The sequence below is a fragment of the Rhipicephalus sanguineus genome, chromosome 2 (genome assembly GCF_013339695.2).
Source record: "Rhipicephalus sanguineus isolate Rsan-2018 chromosome 2, BIME_Rsan_1.4, whole genome shotgun sequence".
Lineage (NCBI taxonomy): Eukaryota > Metazoa > Arthropoda > Arachnida > Ixodida > Ixodidae > Rhipicephalus > Rhipicephalus sanguineus.
The window spans coordinates 51814118-51832843 of NC_051177.1; the positions used below are offsets into that span (position 1 = coordinate 51814118).

Genomic DNA, 18726 nt, shown 5'->3' on the forward strand with positions numbered 1-18726 from the left:
AGTGTTACCATAGTAAACACCGTAAACAGCTTATATGTGTAATGTCTGCAGTGCTGTACTTGCGATTATTGAACGCAATCATGAATGCGACCTGAGGGTTGAAATGTTGGGAATCTGAGAGAAACCTGGAGGTTTCATTGTGACAGCCATGTCAGAATCTACTTGTAAAATTACTGTAATACCTGTAACAGCTGAATATTTATTAATAAATTCCGATTCTCATTCGCATTGTCCTTATCCCATAAAGAACTGTCCAAAACACACCTGTGGTGTGTTGCGTTTTTGTACATCAGTATAGAGCTGCAATGTTTTTCACCCGCTGAATGCTGCTGATGGGTGTGGGCTCATCATCATCTTCTCTTGCCTGATGAATGGATGAACTTTTTAACATCCTTTGCCTGAAAAAGTTTGGCCAGACTAGCAGCTCAACTAAGCTCATTATTCTTAACACATACACGTACTACATTTCATTTTTCACTCCTTTTTGCTTTTCATTCTTCAGTTGATTACATAGAATTATTAACAGATACCTTTTCACTGTTGTCCTCTCCCTCACATCCTTTCGTTATCCATGGGCGTATATATACTTCCTTGTACGGAATAAAGCAAAAAAGTTTAGTTGTAAGTCAGTGCTTGGTCCGTCTCTGTCCTGTTCATGCTGTTTCGCGTTTTCTATGAACATGTAGCAACCAGCCCAAATAAGCACTTTAGTACGTACTACATGTAGGTTTTGGCTTCATTGTACGCATCAGTTAACTTTAGTAGTTCTGCCCAACCGGCTGTGCGTTAGTCTACACGACGAACGAGTTCTCTTGCCTCTCAAATGTTAAGCTGCTAATGCACATTGAGGCTGTCAACTAACAGCAGCGAGGCTCTCTTATGACCATGGGCGAGGCATCTTCCTTGAGCAGTCATTCCTCGCCACCCGGTTCCTCTACATTACCTAACACTTCTAGTGTTTGGCGCTGGGTTACTCACTAACACCACGAAATTGCTCCACAAGTGAACAATTGGTAAGATTTACCTAGTTGCGCTGTTTGTAAATAGTTTCCTTGTACCCTCTCTGCTGTTGTCTCTTCTAGTCCCTTTCACTCCATTCTCGCAAACCTCCTCATTCTGTGTCGTACAGTTACAGCATGGTCAGCAGTTTTCTTTTCTGCCTTTTCCTTTAGTTAATTTTTTTAATTTTAACAAACAAGCAGTTACTACTACTACTACTACAGACATCCCTAAAATGCGCACAGCTGCTACCACTACATCACACAGCTGCTTTATTGAGGCTTAGTGATACACTTTCTTGTCTCTACTTTTCTTGAAAGGGAACAGTGTTTCTTCTGGGATAAAGTGATGAGAGTAAATACCATTAGTACCAGTCTGATTCATTTCACTGGCTCTGCATTTAGCAGCTCTCCTACTAGTATAATAAAAAGTACATAAATGTGAGATACTTTGTCCACATATTGAGTAAAGCTCAAAGTGTATATCAGCTTTGTTACAGAACAGCAATCTGCTGCACGCAAATTACAGTCTAACTTGCTGCTTTTCATTCACTGTTGCCATTTCAGCTGACGTCTCTTGTGGCCGGCCTCATGTCCAAACTATGGTGCCAACAGACAGACCCTCTGTTTGTGCACTGCCTGACCACGTTTGGTGTGCTGGCCCAGTTCACTGGTCTCCTCAGCTGTCATGGAGATGAGCTAGCCATGCTCGAAGACATGGTTGTGACCATAGATGACCTTCGACGTGTTGCCTTTTGGCTCGAACCGGCTACAAATGTCTGCAGCCCAAAGCCTCGTGTTGAGGGAAGCCGGTGTGTGCCTCCGTTTTGCACGTTTTGACCCGGTGCAGCAATGTAGTACAGGGTGATTTTTTTAGAGCAGACCCATCTCGTTAGGCTGTAGTTTTGTTACAAATTATCCTATTTTAATGCGGTTTGCGGCAAAAGATTCAGGATGGATGGAAATTTAATGGCCCATCCAGTTTTTTTTATGTGCAACGCAAAAAAATATAAATAAATAAAGAATAAAGAAAACCGCGACAATCCGCGAAATTCTATACAACAGGGATCGCATACTGTTGAAGGCAGAGCATTGTGACTTCTTATTTATTCTTTTTTTTGGCATTGCACATCAATAAATGGGACAGGCCATTAAATTTTCGTCCTTCCTGAATCTTTTGTCACAAACCGCATTAAAATGGGATAATTTGTAACAAAACTACTACAGCGCAATGAAATAGGTCAGTTTTAAAAGAATGACCTTGTACCTGGGACATTGAATGTTCCATTAGACTTGCACTTATTTTTGCAATTATTTTTTGGGCTAAAATTATGGATAAGTAACACATGACTCAGCTATCTAAGAGAGGAAGGTTATTGCGGGAGTTCAGTTAATAAAAAGGTGCTAGCTGTGCAATCTTTTAAGCTGCAACTTGAAAGTTGTAAATTATTCTTCAAGTTGTATTTGGATATTGTTATGTAAGTTGCAATTTGTACTAGGGAGCAGCTGTAGCTGCACAATGCAGTGGTATATTTGCAAGTTTCAGTTGCATGCTGTAGTTGTAATTGCAAGTTGCAGTTGCAGGGAGTAATCGTAGTTGCAACTTGCAGTTGAATGGTGCTGTCGTAGTCGTGAGTAGTGAGCTGGGGGAAGCTTTACGAACAAGTTATAATTGTGGACAGCAGTTTTAGGTGTCAGTCACTGTTACATAGAGCAGTGGTAATTGCAGGGTGTAACTGTAATGTAATTACGTGTTGTACTTTTATATGTATTTAAAGCACACAAAGTAGCACGCTTGACAATATTGCATACAAACAGTAATATTCCCCAGTGTTTTCAGCAGCAGTACTCTTGCATTCCAGTGTCTTCCTCTCGGTGCTGATCCCAACACCAGAGACAGTGATGGCCAGAGTGCCGCACAGGGGCCGCTTTCAGTTTAGCGTCGTCCCTGTATTTTTCAACGTTGGCATCAATGAACAAGCTACACTAGCTGAAAAGTAAGTAATACATATGAACAAGCGCCAATCTCTAGTAAACTACAGAGCTTGCTGCAGTCTTCTATTGTTAATCCTTGTTTCTGAGAACTTGAACCACTAAAGTTGAATGTAGTGTAAGAGTGTAAACTTGATGTGTTGTGCTTACTGAATTTACCACGGAACTATTTTTCGTTTTCTATTGGATCTGTTTACTCAAACTATAGATGAATCGTAACATGTATATCGTTGTGATACCAATACACGCACAGAACATTTTCAGAGGTGGTGTTTTTTTTAGAGCTGTGCGAATAGCAAAATTTTGGGTGCGAAGCGAATTCCAATAATAAAGGTTCAGTGCGAATCGAATCAAATAATTTTCGAATAATTTTCGAATATTTCTCAAACATTTTTCGAATACTTCGAAGTGAAATTACAGAAAAAAGTTGCAGAGAATCCCTAAGTATGTTCTTATGAGATAGCAACATGAAAGTTTCTTTTTGCTAGGTTGATGAAGCACTGGCACGAGGTGGTGTTTCATAGCTGTCTTGTCAAGAATGAGGCAATGTAGAGGCCGAATTGTATTTATGTACATGATTTGGTGCAACCAAAGTGTTGCCGACAACACTTTACACGTGATAGGCAAAGATGCCATTTCCTCAGCCTCTCCTCCTCTTTCAACTTCTGTGGAAGGCCAACTGATGTGGCAGACAAGGGTGTGCTCCCTTCAAGTCCGGAGTTCCAAATCTGCCTCGTAGACGTCGATATATAAGAACAGCTGAAATTTTGGATGCTAAAAAGCTTCGGCGTCCGATTTTTCGGACTTTCTGCCCAAATTTCAGGTCCAAAACAGCCCCCACCTCTACCACATCTTTCATCTCCATGCTGGAACCAGCGTTTTCTTGAGTTAATCCATTTGCGACCATAGCGGAGCTTGAAAGACAGCTTTGCCGCAATAAGGGGGTGTAATGAGGTGAAGCACATTGAAAATCTAGGGACCACTTTGAATCGGGCGTTGACTGCTTGGCCAAGTTCGACCGTAACGGAGCTTGAAAGGCAGCTTTGCCGCAATACCGGGGTGTGATGAGGTGAAGCGTATTGAAACTGTAGGCGTCACTTCGAATCTGACGTTGAGACGTTGACTGCGTCTTGGCCAAGTTAGACCGTAACGGAGCTTGAAAGGCAGCTTTGCCGCAATGCGGGGGTGTAACGAGGTGAAGCATAATAAAAATCTGTAGGGGTTACTTTCAATCGGACGTTGACTGTACTTGTTTTTTGTAAGTTCGAATAGTTCGAATAGTAAAATTTCAGTGCGAATCGAATCGAATAGCAAACACTATTCGAAAAATATTCGAAATTTCGAATATTCGCACAGCCCTAGTTTTTTTAATTGGGATTTAAAAATTTGCTTGTCGGTTAGTCGTAGCTTTATTAAGTGCAACAAAAATGTTTGTGCTTGTGACTGATGAAGGATACAAGCGTGTATTTCAAAGTGTAAAAGTGCCTCGCATTGTATTTCGATAGCTAACTTTCATTGTGGTGTTTCTCGGGTGAAGTTTCTCTGCGTTGAATCATGTTGCTCTGTCCTTTTATTATGTAACATCCTACTTCTCTTACTGAACAGTGCGGTGTCTTCATTTTAGCTTGGCCAGCTGTGTCCCATGTCAGTATGTCGATGTTTTTCACTTATATTTTAATAGAAGCCATTCAGCGTAGCCCCGTTGGCTTTGGCCTTTTTGCAGCTGCTTATGTATTCAAATCAATTACGCAGGGTTGGCGACCAGAGCTTTCAAGAGCGCATCAATCTGGATGGAGCAGCATCACTCAAGGAGTACCACAAGCAGTTCCAGAAATTTCCTATGCCAAAGCATGATACGCCAAGGGCTCGGAGTAAGCTCATTTGGCAGTGATACCTTGTCTTCTCGCTTGAGTATGATCGGTAATTCTAAATTTTTGAACTGCTCAGCACTTTTATATGCATAAATTTTGCTACACATCAGAGGCCTTACCGCCCGTGCGCTGTCAGTAATGTGATTTAACCTGTGTACAATGTAGTCAGGCTGCATTGAACTTGAACACTTTTGGCGTGACAAGCAGCGTAATCACTGTTTCGCTGTCCCAGAACAGGGATAAAAAATGCAGGATGCAATATTAATGTGCATTTCGCTAGTGTATGAATCGTCTAATGATTCTCTTACTATCACTTTGTTCTTAGACCTGTTTCGTTGCTGTAATGGTCTGGAAACACAGCTTGCAAATAGTTTGAAGTGAATGACAGCATGTACAAGAAGGACGAAGAGAGAACAACACTACGAGCTCTGACTAACAATGTTTTTCTTTATTGCAAAAGCCAATATATATAGAAACAAGAACAAAACACCAATGCGCGGACCACACAATCAAATCTAAACACAGGTGATGACAGCATCTTTTTATTCACGATTAAAACCTTTCTGATCACAAGCTTGTATAACAAGCTTTTAAACTTAAAATATGATTAATCAATGTGAGAGTATGTTCATTTAACCTTGAAGTGGGGCTTTCCGGCAGTACGGATTTTTTTTTTTTAGGTGTTTTCACAGCATAGCACTTCGATGCTGCAGTAAAACCGCCTTTACAGGAGGGTTACATGCGATGCCTTGCTTGCGGTGCCACTTTACATGCGGTTACATGCGATGCTTCAACATGCGTCTCAGAGAACACGAGAACAATCTTTGCCAGAAGGACGGGAGCAATTTCGCTCTTCGCTGTGCAGCCTGCGGGTGCTCACCAGACTTCCACACATGTAGGGTTTTGGGCAGGCATCGTCAAGAAAGTGTGCAGTTGATAGAGGAAGCCTTAACTATTCACAAAAAAAGGTTCTTCATGTGTCAGCATGGCTGCTATATCTCTAAGAGAAAGGAAAATCATTAGGCGTGTGTGAATATTCGAGCACTTCGAATAATCGTACGAATATTACGGTATTCGAATTCGCTTGGACACGAATTTAAATTATTCGAAATGAACGAATAGGTGTATATTAAAATAATGCATGTTGCTGGGCGAGTCGGTCGTACATCATGAAACAAGGTGCTGCGCAAAGTAAACACGGACAAGGAAGTGACAAGGAAGTCTGCGCCCGTCCTCGTTCACTTCCTTGTCCGTGTTTACTTTGCGCAGCACCTTGTTTCAGGTGTATATTAGACCGCATGTAACCTGCCTGTAAAGGTGGCTTCACTGCAGCTTAGAAGTGCTATGCCGTGAAAACTCCTGAAAAAAAATTTGCAGTGGCTTAGCTCGGCTATGCCAGGATATACGTAGCGTTAGCAAATTTTTAGCTATTATTCCTAGCTTTACAGATTGTCTAGGATTATTAGCCTTCTTCTGTTCATTCTTCGTACGCTGAACCGCTAATTGCCAGGCAACTACTTCGGGATCCGATGAGATAAGCTTCTCGGCTCTTCTGCGCCGTTGAGCAGCATTTGCGCTCTCCTTCTCTATGGCGTTACCCACCTGCAAACGCCAGTCAGAGGCGCTATCAAGCGGCCCCAGCGCAGTGTCAGACGGCGACTGCACAGCGAAGGCAAATAGCTGCGCGCGCGCCGGCGCCACTGTGTCTATGTCTACGACGTCACTCCTCTCGAATGCGGCGCAGATCAGCAGTGGCGAGCCGCGCGCAACGGTGGCGGAGCCTGCGCACGCCGCCGCCAGCGTGTCTGCCGCGCCTACGACGCCACTCCTCCCGAACGCGCAGACCAGCAGCGGCGAGCCACGCGCGGCGGTGTCGGAGAGCGCGTGAGATGCCAGCTCCAGTGACCCAGCTGTGTGACATCACTGATCCTTGCGCATGCGCAGCACAGCTCATGACCCTCCACGCGAAATCGGCTCCGGCTAGGCAAGTGTAGCTAACGCTACAAAAAAAACCTGCACTGCCGCGAAGCCTTACTTCAAGGTTAAATGAACATACTCTCACATTGATTAATCATATATTATAAGTTTAAAAGCTTGTTATACAGGCTTGTGATTAGAAAAGTTTTAATCGTGAATAAAAAGAGGCTGTCGTTGTCTTAGTTTAGATTTGATTGTGTGGTCTCGCGCATGTGGGGCATGCTGTTCTATTTTCTATATATTGTGACGTAGCAGTTGACACGCCTTTAATATGCCTTCGAGACTTGGTGAACCGATCACATCCGAGGCACAGCACAATCTCCAGATGTGTCCCCACAAGCGAAGATGATGAAGAACACCATGTGATGATGATAATGTACAGATGACGGAGAAGTGCCTGACAAATGCCCACAATATTTCCTTGGTGCAATAAAGAAGAATGTTGTTAGTCAGTGCTCATGGTGTTCTCCTTTCGTCCTTGTTGTGCGCGCTCTCGTTCACTTCAAACTATGCAACGCCAACTGGCCCGTCGTCGTTCCCTTTTGCAAATAGTATCAAACAGTCTTAATATTTGAATTTGTTAATCCAATTTTATTACTTTCTCTGCTTGCCAAATTTTGCGACAATTTCTTTTGCAGGCAACATTGTCGTATCTATCCTTATTGCTATGTGACGTTAGAAAATTTTGCTACCCATCACAACTTTGCCGTAAAACCAGTGACACCAGGTTTGACGCTTTAAGGTGAACTTTACTTTGAAACTATATAGTTCTATATGAGCAGTATTTCCAACTTTTGTGCTCTTTAAGTGAAATCTTTTTATGTGGAAGATGCATATGCCAGAGTTTCTACAACTTCAAAATTATGTGTAAGTACTCCTATATAATTTCTTTTCTGTGCTCTCTGAGGCACTGTTGTCCGATGACATCTGATGGTTTCTCACTCAATATAGATCTCCTTCGTTTTACTGATTCATGATATTATTACTTATGTGTTATGGCGAGGTCATGCTTTGATGCTGCTTGCTTTGAAACTGAATGAAAGCCTTCAAACTCGACTTCAGTGGCGGCTGTGGCTTGGGCCATCACAGAAGAACGCAGAGCCCGCAGTAAGAATTTGTGGGTGGGACGTACGTGCCTTTCTTTTGTTATGCTTGCTTTTTTCAAAAACCGGGAATCGCCACGCACACGCACTTGCACATGACATGCGAGTCGACACTGGAGACCCCAGTTTTGCATACCATGAGGCGAACTGGTTCTTTTTCAAGAAATCACACTTGGCACACATCGCTGAGGAGGTGTTCACTGCACACGGAGCACAATAAGAAAATGTTTTAATTCACACTTTGGCATTCCTGATGTGTTGTGATGTGGGAGCACATTCTAGAGCTACCATGTTTGCACGAATAAATGGTGAGGGAGACTTTTGACTGATCGGGAAATGCAAAAAAAATATTGCAGGTGAACGTTGAATAACGAGGTCTCATGTGGAGGTAAGCTTTGTTTGTTATATCCTATAATTATTGCAAATGTATGCGTAGAAAATGATAAATTCGGGGGTTTCATGGCCCAAAACTGCACATGAGTTATGCTTTGTTAGAGGACTAGGCACTCTAGTGCAGTGCATTTATTAGAGGACTCTTGGTTAATTTCTACTGCCTAGGTTTCACTAAAGTGCACATGATGCGCAAGTGTGTTTGCATTCCACCCTCGTTGGAATGCACTGTCATGCCATGGAATCGAACCTATGGCCTTGTGCTCAGCAGTGTGACACCATAGCAACTCAGCCAACACTGTGGGTGTATGCAGGGCAAGTGGCACAGACAAATCTTTCATAAAATTCGTTAAAAAATGAAGCGTAAATGCGAAAATAAAAAAGACTGCGATAGTTGCGATACAAAGATGTTCAAATGAACATCTTATGCTTTAATAAAAACACAGGCATCCTTACCTTTCTCTAGGCTTCACTTGCTCTAAGCATTGCACATCTAAGTCAACGTGAGATCTTTTTCTTTCTTTTTTTTGCTCGTAGATGGCGCAAGCACTCATAGCACATATATTTATGCACTTCAAAGAATATCTTACGCATTTCAAATGACGAATGCATTTATCACTTGGTTTTATAATTGTATTTACCACTTCGGCTACAGAAAAATGAATCGAGACATTAATATGTTAACTGTGTCGTTGTAACACCACACATGTCATTATGATGTATCAGGGACCAGCTCAATTGAGTTAGCCAGACAGTTTCCCATGCAGTGTGAGAAGAAGAGTGAAAGAAAGCTTCACCGTAGAAATTTATGACATGGTTGTTTGAGTGGATGATTGCGCAATAGAAGTTCAAGATTTTTCGTGCAAGCATGGTAGTCGAATACGTACAAGAGTTACAGTTACTTCCAAGTGCAGCTTCTGCCACTTGCTGATGCATCGAGTTGCACATAAAGAGACACTTGAGCATGTTCTTCGAACAGTCATTTCGCAGTGGGTTTGCAAGGTGTGATTAAGGTATGACCCCAACTGCGTCACACAGTGCACACATATGTGGGTTTTTGAGGAACATTGTTGGAATAACCGAGTTACGTCAAGTTGCTTGTTTCTGTGTTGCTAACTTGTGGTTTGCTTTGTCCCACGGAGAAAGAAATACAGTAGACTCTCAGTAAACGGAAATATCCCAAACTGAATTGCTGTCTAAATGGAACAACTGCTTCTAACATGATTGGTTTCACACTTGATTTCTGCACCCCTGTTCATCTTTCAGTAAACAGAACTCCTGTTCAGTGGAACATTGTTTTTCTGGTCCTGTCAGGTTCCCCTTAATGATAGTCCACTGTATTTGATGTGAGGAATCTGCCAGGTGGCGACGGCACGTGCAGGTGGTACAGTAGCGTCACGGCTGGGTGAAAAGGAAACGCAAGTTTTGTTACTACGGACAGATGGCATGTGCAACGTGTTGCTATTGTCTACACGCTCCTCACTGGACATGATGCACAATAGTTCCAGTATTTTTTCATACGTATATTGTAAGTTTGTGCAGGTTTCATTTGATAATGTCAAGAAACAGAAGTTACACACGTTCTAGCACCAGTTAATGAATGTTACCTTAATTACACTCTACCTGCTAGACCTACTTGCTTGTAGCTTTTGTAATGAGCTACCAGCTGAGATTGCAGAGTTAATTATCTCTGCTGACGGCATGATTAACTGTCAAGCCATGGGAGAGCACATTACATGCACTTTGCTGTCTTCGCGAGCCAACTTACGCAACAGAGTTCATGTTGGCACCGTGCCTTGTGGCATTGAGCGGGCCTGTTTAAGCACGTGAATATTCTTTCTCGATAATTTGGTGTTAGGGTGACTATTTTTTGCACAAACCTTGAAAAGAACATTTGCTTCATTTTTGCTCAGAATTTGTGAAAGAAAAGGTTTTACATATATTAATATGTGTGCTGATAATAGCAGACATTAATTGTGGCTGTAGTTCTAAGGTTTCTATAATAATAAACTGCTGTATATACTGCCTAGCTTAGTTGCCAGCCATTAAAATTGCAGATGAACGCAAAATACAGTCCAGTCCACTTATAAGAGTTGTACTGTATTCACACAATACTGTAGCCTGGACAAGGTAAGCTGCAATTTCAAAAGGATGTAGGTTTTGCCTGGTTTTCTTTTTCTGTCCAGCACCATATTCTGCAGGGTGGATCTAAGCACTAACCTTGAAGCAGCCACCAACAGGAATGAAAATGATAAAACAGAGCTAATTTTAAAATTCAGGCAGCCAATGTAATTTGTAAGCAGTAATAAAAATCAGTACTTTGTATCGCAGCAGGCAAAGCTTATTAGTACCATACTCCGTTTCATACATGATGTACAATGCTACGGAAGCTAGCTAGACTTCTTGCAATAGATGCATTCGCATCAAAAAATAGTTAAATGGTTTTACCACCTGTAATGTCTTTTTTCTTTTCGTTTTTAGACTGAGTCATAAATGAAGACGTTTTGTGCCTTAGAAATAAACAGGTCTCGTTATACATTTTTCAATACGTTGTTCTGGATCACTTAACATCTCTTTGTTTTTGTATTTTGGTGTTTCACTTGCAGCCCATGGCGACGCCTCACGCACGGGCTCGTGCTTGTCTCGCACAAGCGTCTACAACAACGAAGACTAAGTGCTGGACACGCGGATTTACACATTTTGCTGACTGAACTTGTTGCATAGCTTTCACAGCATTGCACCTTATGTTTGAAACGGAGTATACTGTGTGTATTCAGGTGGTTACATTAACTGAAGTCAAGTTTTTTTCTTGAGACTGTGCGGCCTGGCCTCGGACCCACTTAAAACTGCTCTTAGTTTTCAGAAAAGCCTGTACCGTCATCATGTGGCAAGCAGCATTTAACGCTTTTATTTCAACGCCAGATTTTCCAAAGAAAACAACTTCTTCAAGGAAAGAATTTGATTGCTGCTTCTCAGGCCACTTCAATAATCACATCATTTTTCATGGAATGAATTCAAAGTTCGACAATAGTGTAGTGACTGATGATTATACTAAATGATACATTGTCATGTGTCATGTCTTTATAAGTGAATTGGGCTATATATTTCACATTCCCTGGTAAAACCTGCATCTTGTAGGGCACTGTTTTATACGCTATATACCACAAATCTTTCCCCATCAATCCTTCTAAACAGACCTTGCCTGCTTGAGCTCATTTTTGCCTGTACCATCTGCCATAAAACGTTCCTACTTGTAGTATTATGGGACATATTGCTTGCACAATTTATTTGGACACCTCAAGAGTGGAGAGGATGATTTTGCATGCCTTCGTTCGCGTCACCTGTGTCAATTCTCAAACTGTGTTCGTGCATTGCAGCCACTCTCAATCAATAGTACTTTTCATTCACAATCTGCAGGCATACAGCCCCGGGAGGTGCCTCTGATGGACGTGATAGAGCAACTTCAAACCCACGTTCGCGCTCGTAAGAGCAAAGATGTTGAGATTCTTCATCTTGCAATGGAGGTAGGATGCATGGATTGATACATATATAAGGCGCTCTTATAGCTTTGCTGCTGGGTCGCGCCTGTGTAGATGTCAGGATGGGTTTTGTGCAATATCATGCTTAGACACAACACTTACTAGATTGATTGACAACAGGCGATAGGTGTAAAATGTGCAGCAATGCCAAATGAAAAAGCCTCAGAGCAGATGTTGCCACCACTCCTTTAAAGGGACACCAAAGAGCAAAACGATATTTCTCATATTAGTAAAGTACTCTTTCACGATACCAAAAACACCACGCTGGCGCCGAGAAGACGCTTAGTAAGCGAGAAAATGCGTAAAAACAAAATGTGAGTGGTGACGCCACCTTGAAGTTTCCGCACCATTCGCCGTGACGTCATATGTTTTGACGGCGCCTACTAGGAACTACATAGTTCCTAATCAGTAAAAATGAAGTAAGTAGACTCTCGTTAAACGGAACCTGAGGGGACCAAGAAAATGTGTTCCATTTACTAAGAGATGAACAGGGGTGCAGAATCCAAGTATGAAACCAATCGTGTTAGATGCAGTTGTTCCGTTTAAGCAGCAGTTCCGTTTAACAGATTTCCGTTTACTGAGAGTCTACTGTACATTGTCCTCTGAGGGGCCATAGACTTAACATATCAAGTTTGGGGTAATTTTGATGAGCGAATGGCGCCAAAATACAATAAATACACTTTGAAATGCCTAACGTCAAGCTGGGAGATTTCGGCGCGAAATTTAAACATGAAATTTTGAACTTGATTTTCTCCTCTATTAATAAACCTATGATGGCAAAATTAATGACATTAGAGTTCTGAGAGCACAATTTATCGATCTAAACCGATTCATTGTTTCTCTTTAGTGTCCCTTTAAGTGTCATTTGGTGGGAGCTGCTTGGTACCATAATATTCTTTTTTTACGTTTGGCTTGTGCTGCTCCATCAGCTACTATTAAATACTTTTCTACTTTAGTGTCCTCCTGATGCTTGCAAGCTTGTGCATAGTTTGGACTGTATATTGCCATTGAAATAGGTGTGGTATAGTCAGCTGTCAGAGCTTATGATATTTGTGTTTTTCATGCCTGATGTGTGTTTTTGCTTTCTTAAGGCACTGTGATCGTAATTTAATACAGAGCTTTGTAAGTCACAGAAGCTACTGCAAAATGTAACTCTGAATTTGAGGCTATGCACCGAGGCTTTGTGGGAATTCAGTTTCTGTTTTAACAGTACAGCTGAAGTTTTTTGTTCCACCATTTCACATGACCAGAAAAGTAAGCTGCTGTGCCTAGTATGTGCAGTGCAATAACTTGGCCGGCACGCACTCTCGTCTTCTTAGGATTGACTACAAATAAAGACAGTTTGCTCTTGGCGACATACACTCGAGAAATGAGGATAGTTATAGTACATTGCGTATCGCCTAGTAATTTGGTGAGTATTAAGGCCTGTGGCCAGCACATCCATTGAGGTTGACGCGATGGATGTGCAATGTAGGCGTTTCTTCAATGTGTGTGTGCCAAGAAAACAAAAGACAAGCACAGAATGGATAAACAGAACAGAAAGCAGAGAAAGAAACAGGGAGAGAAAGAAATAGACAGAGTGAGAAAGAGACAGACGGGAAGAGAGACAGAGAGGATGTTGATAATTAGAATGATGGTAATTAAGACCACATTAATTAAATGAATGTTCATTAATAGTGTACTAATTAAGGCTGTTTTAATTAGGTTTTGCTGATTAATGTCATGTTAATTAAGACCTTGCTAAGTAAGACCACGCTGATAATTTTGGTAAGTCACCAGCTGCACTGCTAGTCCAGCCTTGCAGCACTAGTGCAAGCTGCCCACATTTCTGGTGAAGCCTGTGAGCGGCAACATAATGCGGCTAGCTGTATTAATTAACTATGCAAACTACTGCTGTAGCTTGGGCATTTCAGAAAAAGAGTACATGTATACACAGAGTAATTGGGATCTTTTTCACACTGCGCACTTAAATCATACAGGCATGTCGTCGTATGCGAGGCCTGCGCTTCACGAGCTGCAAGAGCGCCAAGGACCGAACTGGCATGTGCGTGACGTTGGAACAGGGGCAGATTCTGCTGCAGGACTTTGGCCTTGATTCTAAGGAAGTGCCCAGGGCAGTGGCTTGCATGCGAAGGTGAGTATGTGCCTTTGCGCATTGGATTCATGAATGTCTTGTTGGGATTTCATGCAAGAAATTAGGCTTCAAAGTACGCTTTCACTTGTAAACAAATCTAGGCGACATGCCATCGGTGGCATGACATGAATCGCAAATAGCTGGCAAGCGGCTGTATTATCTTGGAGCAATGCAAAAGAGTGTCCACACTATGTTTTCAAGCGTTCCACATGCAGCATAGCCAGGAGATCACCTGATGGTTGCTTATTTAGTGTTGTAGGCAAGTGGCACAGAGATCTGTTGCCCTCCCTTTAACTTTGTCTGATGTCATTGCTGTTCGCAGTGAACAGGAACATGAAATTACAGAAGCTGTCATGAGAATTACCTATGGCAGCATGCTTTTTCTTTGTCTAGCCAAGTGGATGCAACAGACACCGGAAAGGGCTGCACGTGACGTTGTAACTAAGCAACAGTATTCTGACAGTAATCTAGAAGCATCGCTCCTGCCCACCTGAAAATCTGAACTTTCCGTGCAGTGAGGGCACGAGACGGCACAACACCTTCAAGAATGTTGGTGTGCGCAAGTACGCCTTCAACAGCCTGCAGATGATGGCACTGCCCAGACAATACCGCCCACCGCCAGGCACCTTTGGCAACGTCCAGTCCTAGTGGTCCTTCTCCTGTTCAATCACACTGCATCCTGCCAGCTTGCCAGCTCTGGATTTTCGTGGCATGCTACTAATGCATGCGTAGGAACACCCAAGTTCCCCTCATCTCTTCAGTTTTATCGTTACGGATTATACACGAGTTATATGTCGTCCATTACCATTTTAGCACTGTTGCACAATGTCAGCACAGCATGCACGGTGAAGGTATGAGATGGCATGACACATGCCCACTCTTTGTCGGGCACTGTACCTACTGAAATGTTCAATATGCAGTCCAAAGAACATGTTTGCCATGCATCCAGGATGTTACGCAGAATTTATAAATGTCCCTTACTTACCCCATGGTATTGACGTGGAAAGCGTAAGGATTTGCTAAGGCTGGATTTGGAAGCATTTCAATAGAAAGCCTGTAGATTCAAGAGAGGAAGTGTCGGTGTTGCAAATTGTGCTGGCACCTTAGTCGTTTGAAATTTTATAGTTAACTAGAATGAGCGCGTCCCATTTTAAAAGACCTGTAGCAACGGTCATGGTGCAATACCTGTGTTTTGTTAGAGTTGCATAGTTGCATGCATATTTCCTCATACCCTGTGACCCATGACTTTTCTACTTCACTTTTTGTAGTGTGGTGGAGTTATTGTTTTATGAGAGATGGTTAGGCATGTATCAAAGGTACACTGAGAGGCAAGTATGAAGTCAACCTGGAGTGATGAATTGGTCCTCTGATATGTCGAAAAAACGGTATTCTCAGGCTATCATTTTTAGTGAATACAGTCACTTTTTGTGACTTGGCAGAAATTGAGTGTTCTAAGATTGATTTAGTGTTTACCTTTGGTGTCCCTTTGAAAAAAATGATTTTATAAGTCTCGAAGAAAAAAAAGCACTTTCCTCAGGATCCAATAAAGTTCGTTGTCTGTCTGTCTGTCTTAAAGGAATTGTGTTATTTCAGAAATGTGTGAAAAGTGATGATGTGTGCAAGCACAGAGGTACCACTGACCTGAAGTGGTTGATGTATTCCTGTCTTGGGTGGTGAGACAAGGTTCCTTAAATCTGTAGTTTGGTATTTAGGATGAGCATTTCTCTCATGCAGTGGTGGATCTGTCTGTCAAACATTTGTTACGAAAAGATGTGTGCCTGCAGGAGGTTTCTAACCCTGCACTTTTACAATCTTCAACTATGGCATTTGTAAGGTTTTGGAGGCTGGGACACTTTAGGCTTCAGGTTAACTTGTGGCTGAAGTAAGAGATGTTTGTGAAATAAGACAAAGCTTTTTTTATGCTCTTAATCTGCTGCAGGTAAAATGCCACAATCTTTTTATAATGTTTGGATTTCTCTAAGCATGTGTTGGCAGCTTTATTGCTGTTTCTTGTAGGCGTATTGTTTTGGGTATCAAGAAAAACACTTTCCTTTTAGGAATGTGCATGGGACACTTGTAAAAGTGCCCATGCATGGCATATCCTCACTTTTTCTTTTCTTTAAGAACCAAAGCTCAATCTAATATATGCCCTCCAATGTGTTATGCTTTATACTTGAAAGTTATAGGAAATGGTGCCAATAATGTTGTGTGGGCTTTTATATGAAGATATTGCGAGTGAACCATAGTTGCCATAAAGATGCGTAGCTGTAATGGCACTGTAAATCGTGACGTTTTTGTACATAGATAGTTGTATATCTCTAATGAAAACAAGCATTTGCTTTGTTGTCTTGACACACTACTTTTCTTTAGCATTCTAATGTACTAGTCCCTCCCAATGTGAGCACTGTGATTGTATGTGTGTGGTTTCATATTTTTGTTACACATTTTATGAATTTTATATACGTATATACATAAAGGGGGCGTTTTCCTTCAATCCAATTTGCCTTTTTTTGCTACGGCAATGGACTCCATTTAAGCAGCAATCAAGGGCTTCGAAAATATGCTTTTAATTTAGCCGCTTTTCAGGTTCACACAAATTCTATTCTTTCAATCTGTGGGCAACTAAGCCAGCCAAATTCGTTAATGTGTTCTGCTTATCAGATAATTAATGCTAATGGAGTTTCACTCAAACCACCTGTTGTGTTCTGCAAGCCTGTATTTGCCTGAAACTTTGTGCTATGTGTAAAGGTCAAGTTGCTGCCATAAGTAACTGTATACTTTGTCCCAGTAGTTTCCTTTGGCTTTGGGTGCCTGCCAATGTGGATGCCTGCCAGATTCCATTTATTTTCACTATCTGCTTTTTTTTGTCACCTTTGCACTGTCGTATTACAGCACCCTGCTAACAGACGTGCGAATTACAAGGCAATGATTATAGTATACCTAAATATGCTGTATTTTTTTTTAAATGAAAAGGCTGTACCACCAACAGGAATATACGCACCATGCAAGCATGGCCCATTGGTGGGCAAGGTACTATGTATTGCCATGTTTCTTGACGACATCAGAATTTCAGCACTTGAGTTTCTACACTTAAAAATATTTGGTTTATGGCTTGTAATGATAATTCATTAACTTTTTAGGTACATTGCAAAAGATAATTACAATGTGTGTTGTTTAATTCAAGCATACATTTTTAACAGGGATTTATTTTTTTCAAATATTACTTAACCTTACATCAGGTGTTAGGGAGCAAAAAGCTTTAATATACATTCAAATGATGTCTATGCGCTATAGAAAAAGAAATGTTTTTCGAGCAGCTTTGGAGCGGCACAATAAGTGCTTTGGTGATAGTATACTATGCTCCATAGATAGGCGTGCACAGGGGATGGGGGAGGCGGCCGCCCCCCCCTTATTCACCTAAGAGGAGGGGGGGGGGGCAAAGTCAGCCCCACACATTGACATAATAGGGAGGGGGGCCGCTGCGACGAACCTTGGCCCCCCCCCTGAAGGGGAACCCTGCGCACGCCTATGCTATGCTCCCATACATTGGAACACATCTTTACGTCCTTATTACAAGTGGCGTCTATGGCGGTGCTGAAGGGGACTGCTGGGATAAAGTAATCTGTGGCTTCTTGTTTAGCAGCTCTGTTGTTCTCTTTTGCCCCGACCACCTCACTTGAAAAAGGTGCACATTATTTTGCAAGTGCTCACCTCTGCTGTGTCTCTCGTGCACGGCTTTCAACTCTTGCCATAATACTAGCCAGTCTTTGTAAGTGTTGTTGGGGATGCTTGTTCTGGTTACATCTTGTCATTTTGTTTTTATACCTGCGACAATGCACATTGTTGTGCTAGAACACATGTGTACGAACACCGTGCTGGAGTAAACGATTCTTTATTCATCGCTTCGTGTATCTCTCTTTATTCATGTCACCATCACCATTGTCACTAGCCTGCTTATACTGCAGGGTGAAAGTACATCTCTTAACAATATCTAAGTTACTCCTACATTGCACTCGGTTCCTTAATGTTCTCCATTTAGAAAAGTGCCTTCCAGGTCCCCATTATTATTAAATTTGATTAAAGTTGTATCAAACTCAAAAATCTAAAAATTAAAGATTTCCTTTGGTCAGAAATGTATCCACAACCGATTCTAATAAAGTTGGATGAAGCTTTCAAGTAACGAAACGTACCAGATTACCAAAGGCTGTAGGCTTACCTTTCTGGTCAAAAATGCGCTCACAATAAATTTGATAAAAAGTGGAGGAAACTTTCCAAAATACAAGATATTCAAAGGCTGTGACCTGAGCATGAACGTCACGTATGACCACCGCCGTACAGTGTCGATGAAGGGCACAGTTCTACCCGGCCTTTCGTAAGTATCGCTATTTTAATATTATCGGATGGCCCATGTCGCTGGGTGGCCAGTAACCTACTCCGTGCCGCTCCGTGGCTCAAACTATTTTGCAAGCATCACTAGTGCCAGACATCGTCACGGTCGACAGCAACGTGCAGCTCTACCAGTGACGTCACACGTGGCGTTCTAGTCATGCCACGTGACCCCCGAGCTATTGCAAGTGGACTGCCGCGAATCATTCGGCACAGAAAATTGCATGAACAGCCACAAGGGTCGGCCGTTATCTCAGTCGGATATCACGTCCGTTCTAACGCGTCTGGAACTATGCACATAGCAATACCGATCATGGAAGTGATGAGTCACAACTG

At 42.0% G+C, this 18726-nt stretch overlaps 1 protein-coding gene across 2 annotated transcripts in view; it reads left to right on the top strand.

The window, feature by feature from the left end:
• Positions 1-17865, top strand: part of LOC119382946 (inositol polyphosphate-4-phosphatase type I A) — a 38494-nt gene extending 20629 nt beyond the window's left edge. The window contains exons 20-26 of one of the 2 annotated variants that reach the window (XM_037650881.2): positions 1566-1810; positions 2861-2995; positions 4743-4861; positions 7901-7966; positions 11749-11855; positions 13850-14004; positions 14520-17865. In XM_037650881.2, the coding sequence (XP_037506809.1) occupies positions 1566-1810; positions 2861-2995; positions 4743-4861; positions 7901-7966; positions 11749-11855; positions 13850-14004; positions 14520-14652 (960 nt within the window). In that variant the 3' untranslated portion in view covers positions 14653-17865. The remainder of the gene's footprint in view (positions 1-1565; positions 1811-2860; positions 2996-4742; positions 4862-7900; positions 7967-11748; positions 11856-13849; positions 14005-14519) is intronic. The other variant, XM_037650882.2, reaches the window with a different exon arrangement.
• The last annotated feature ends 861 nt before the right edge of the window (positions 17866-18726 follow it).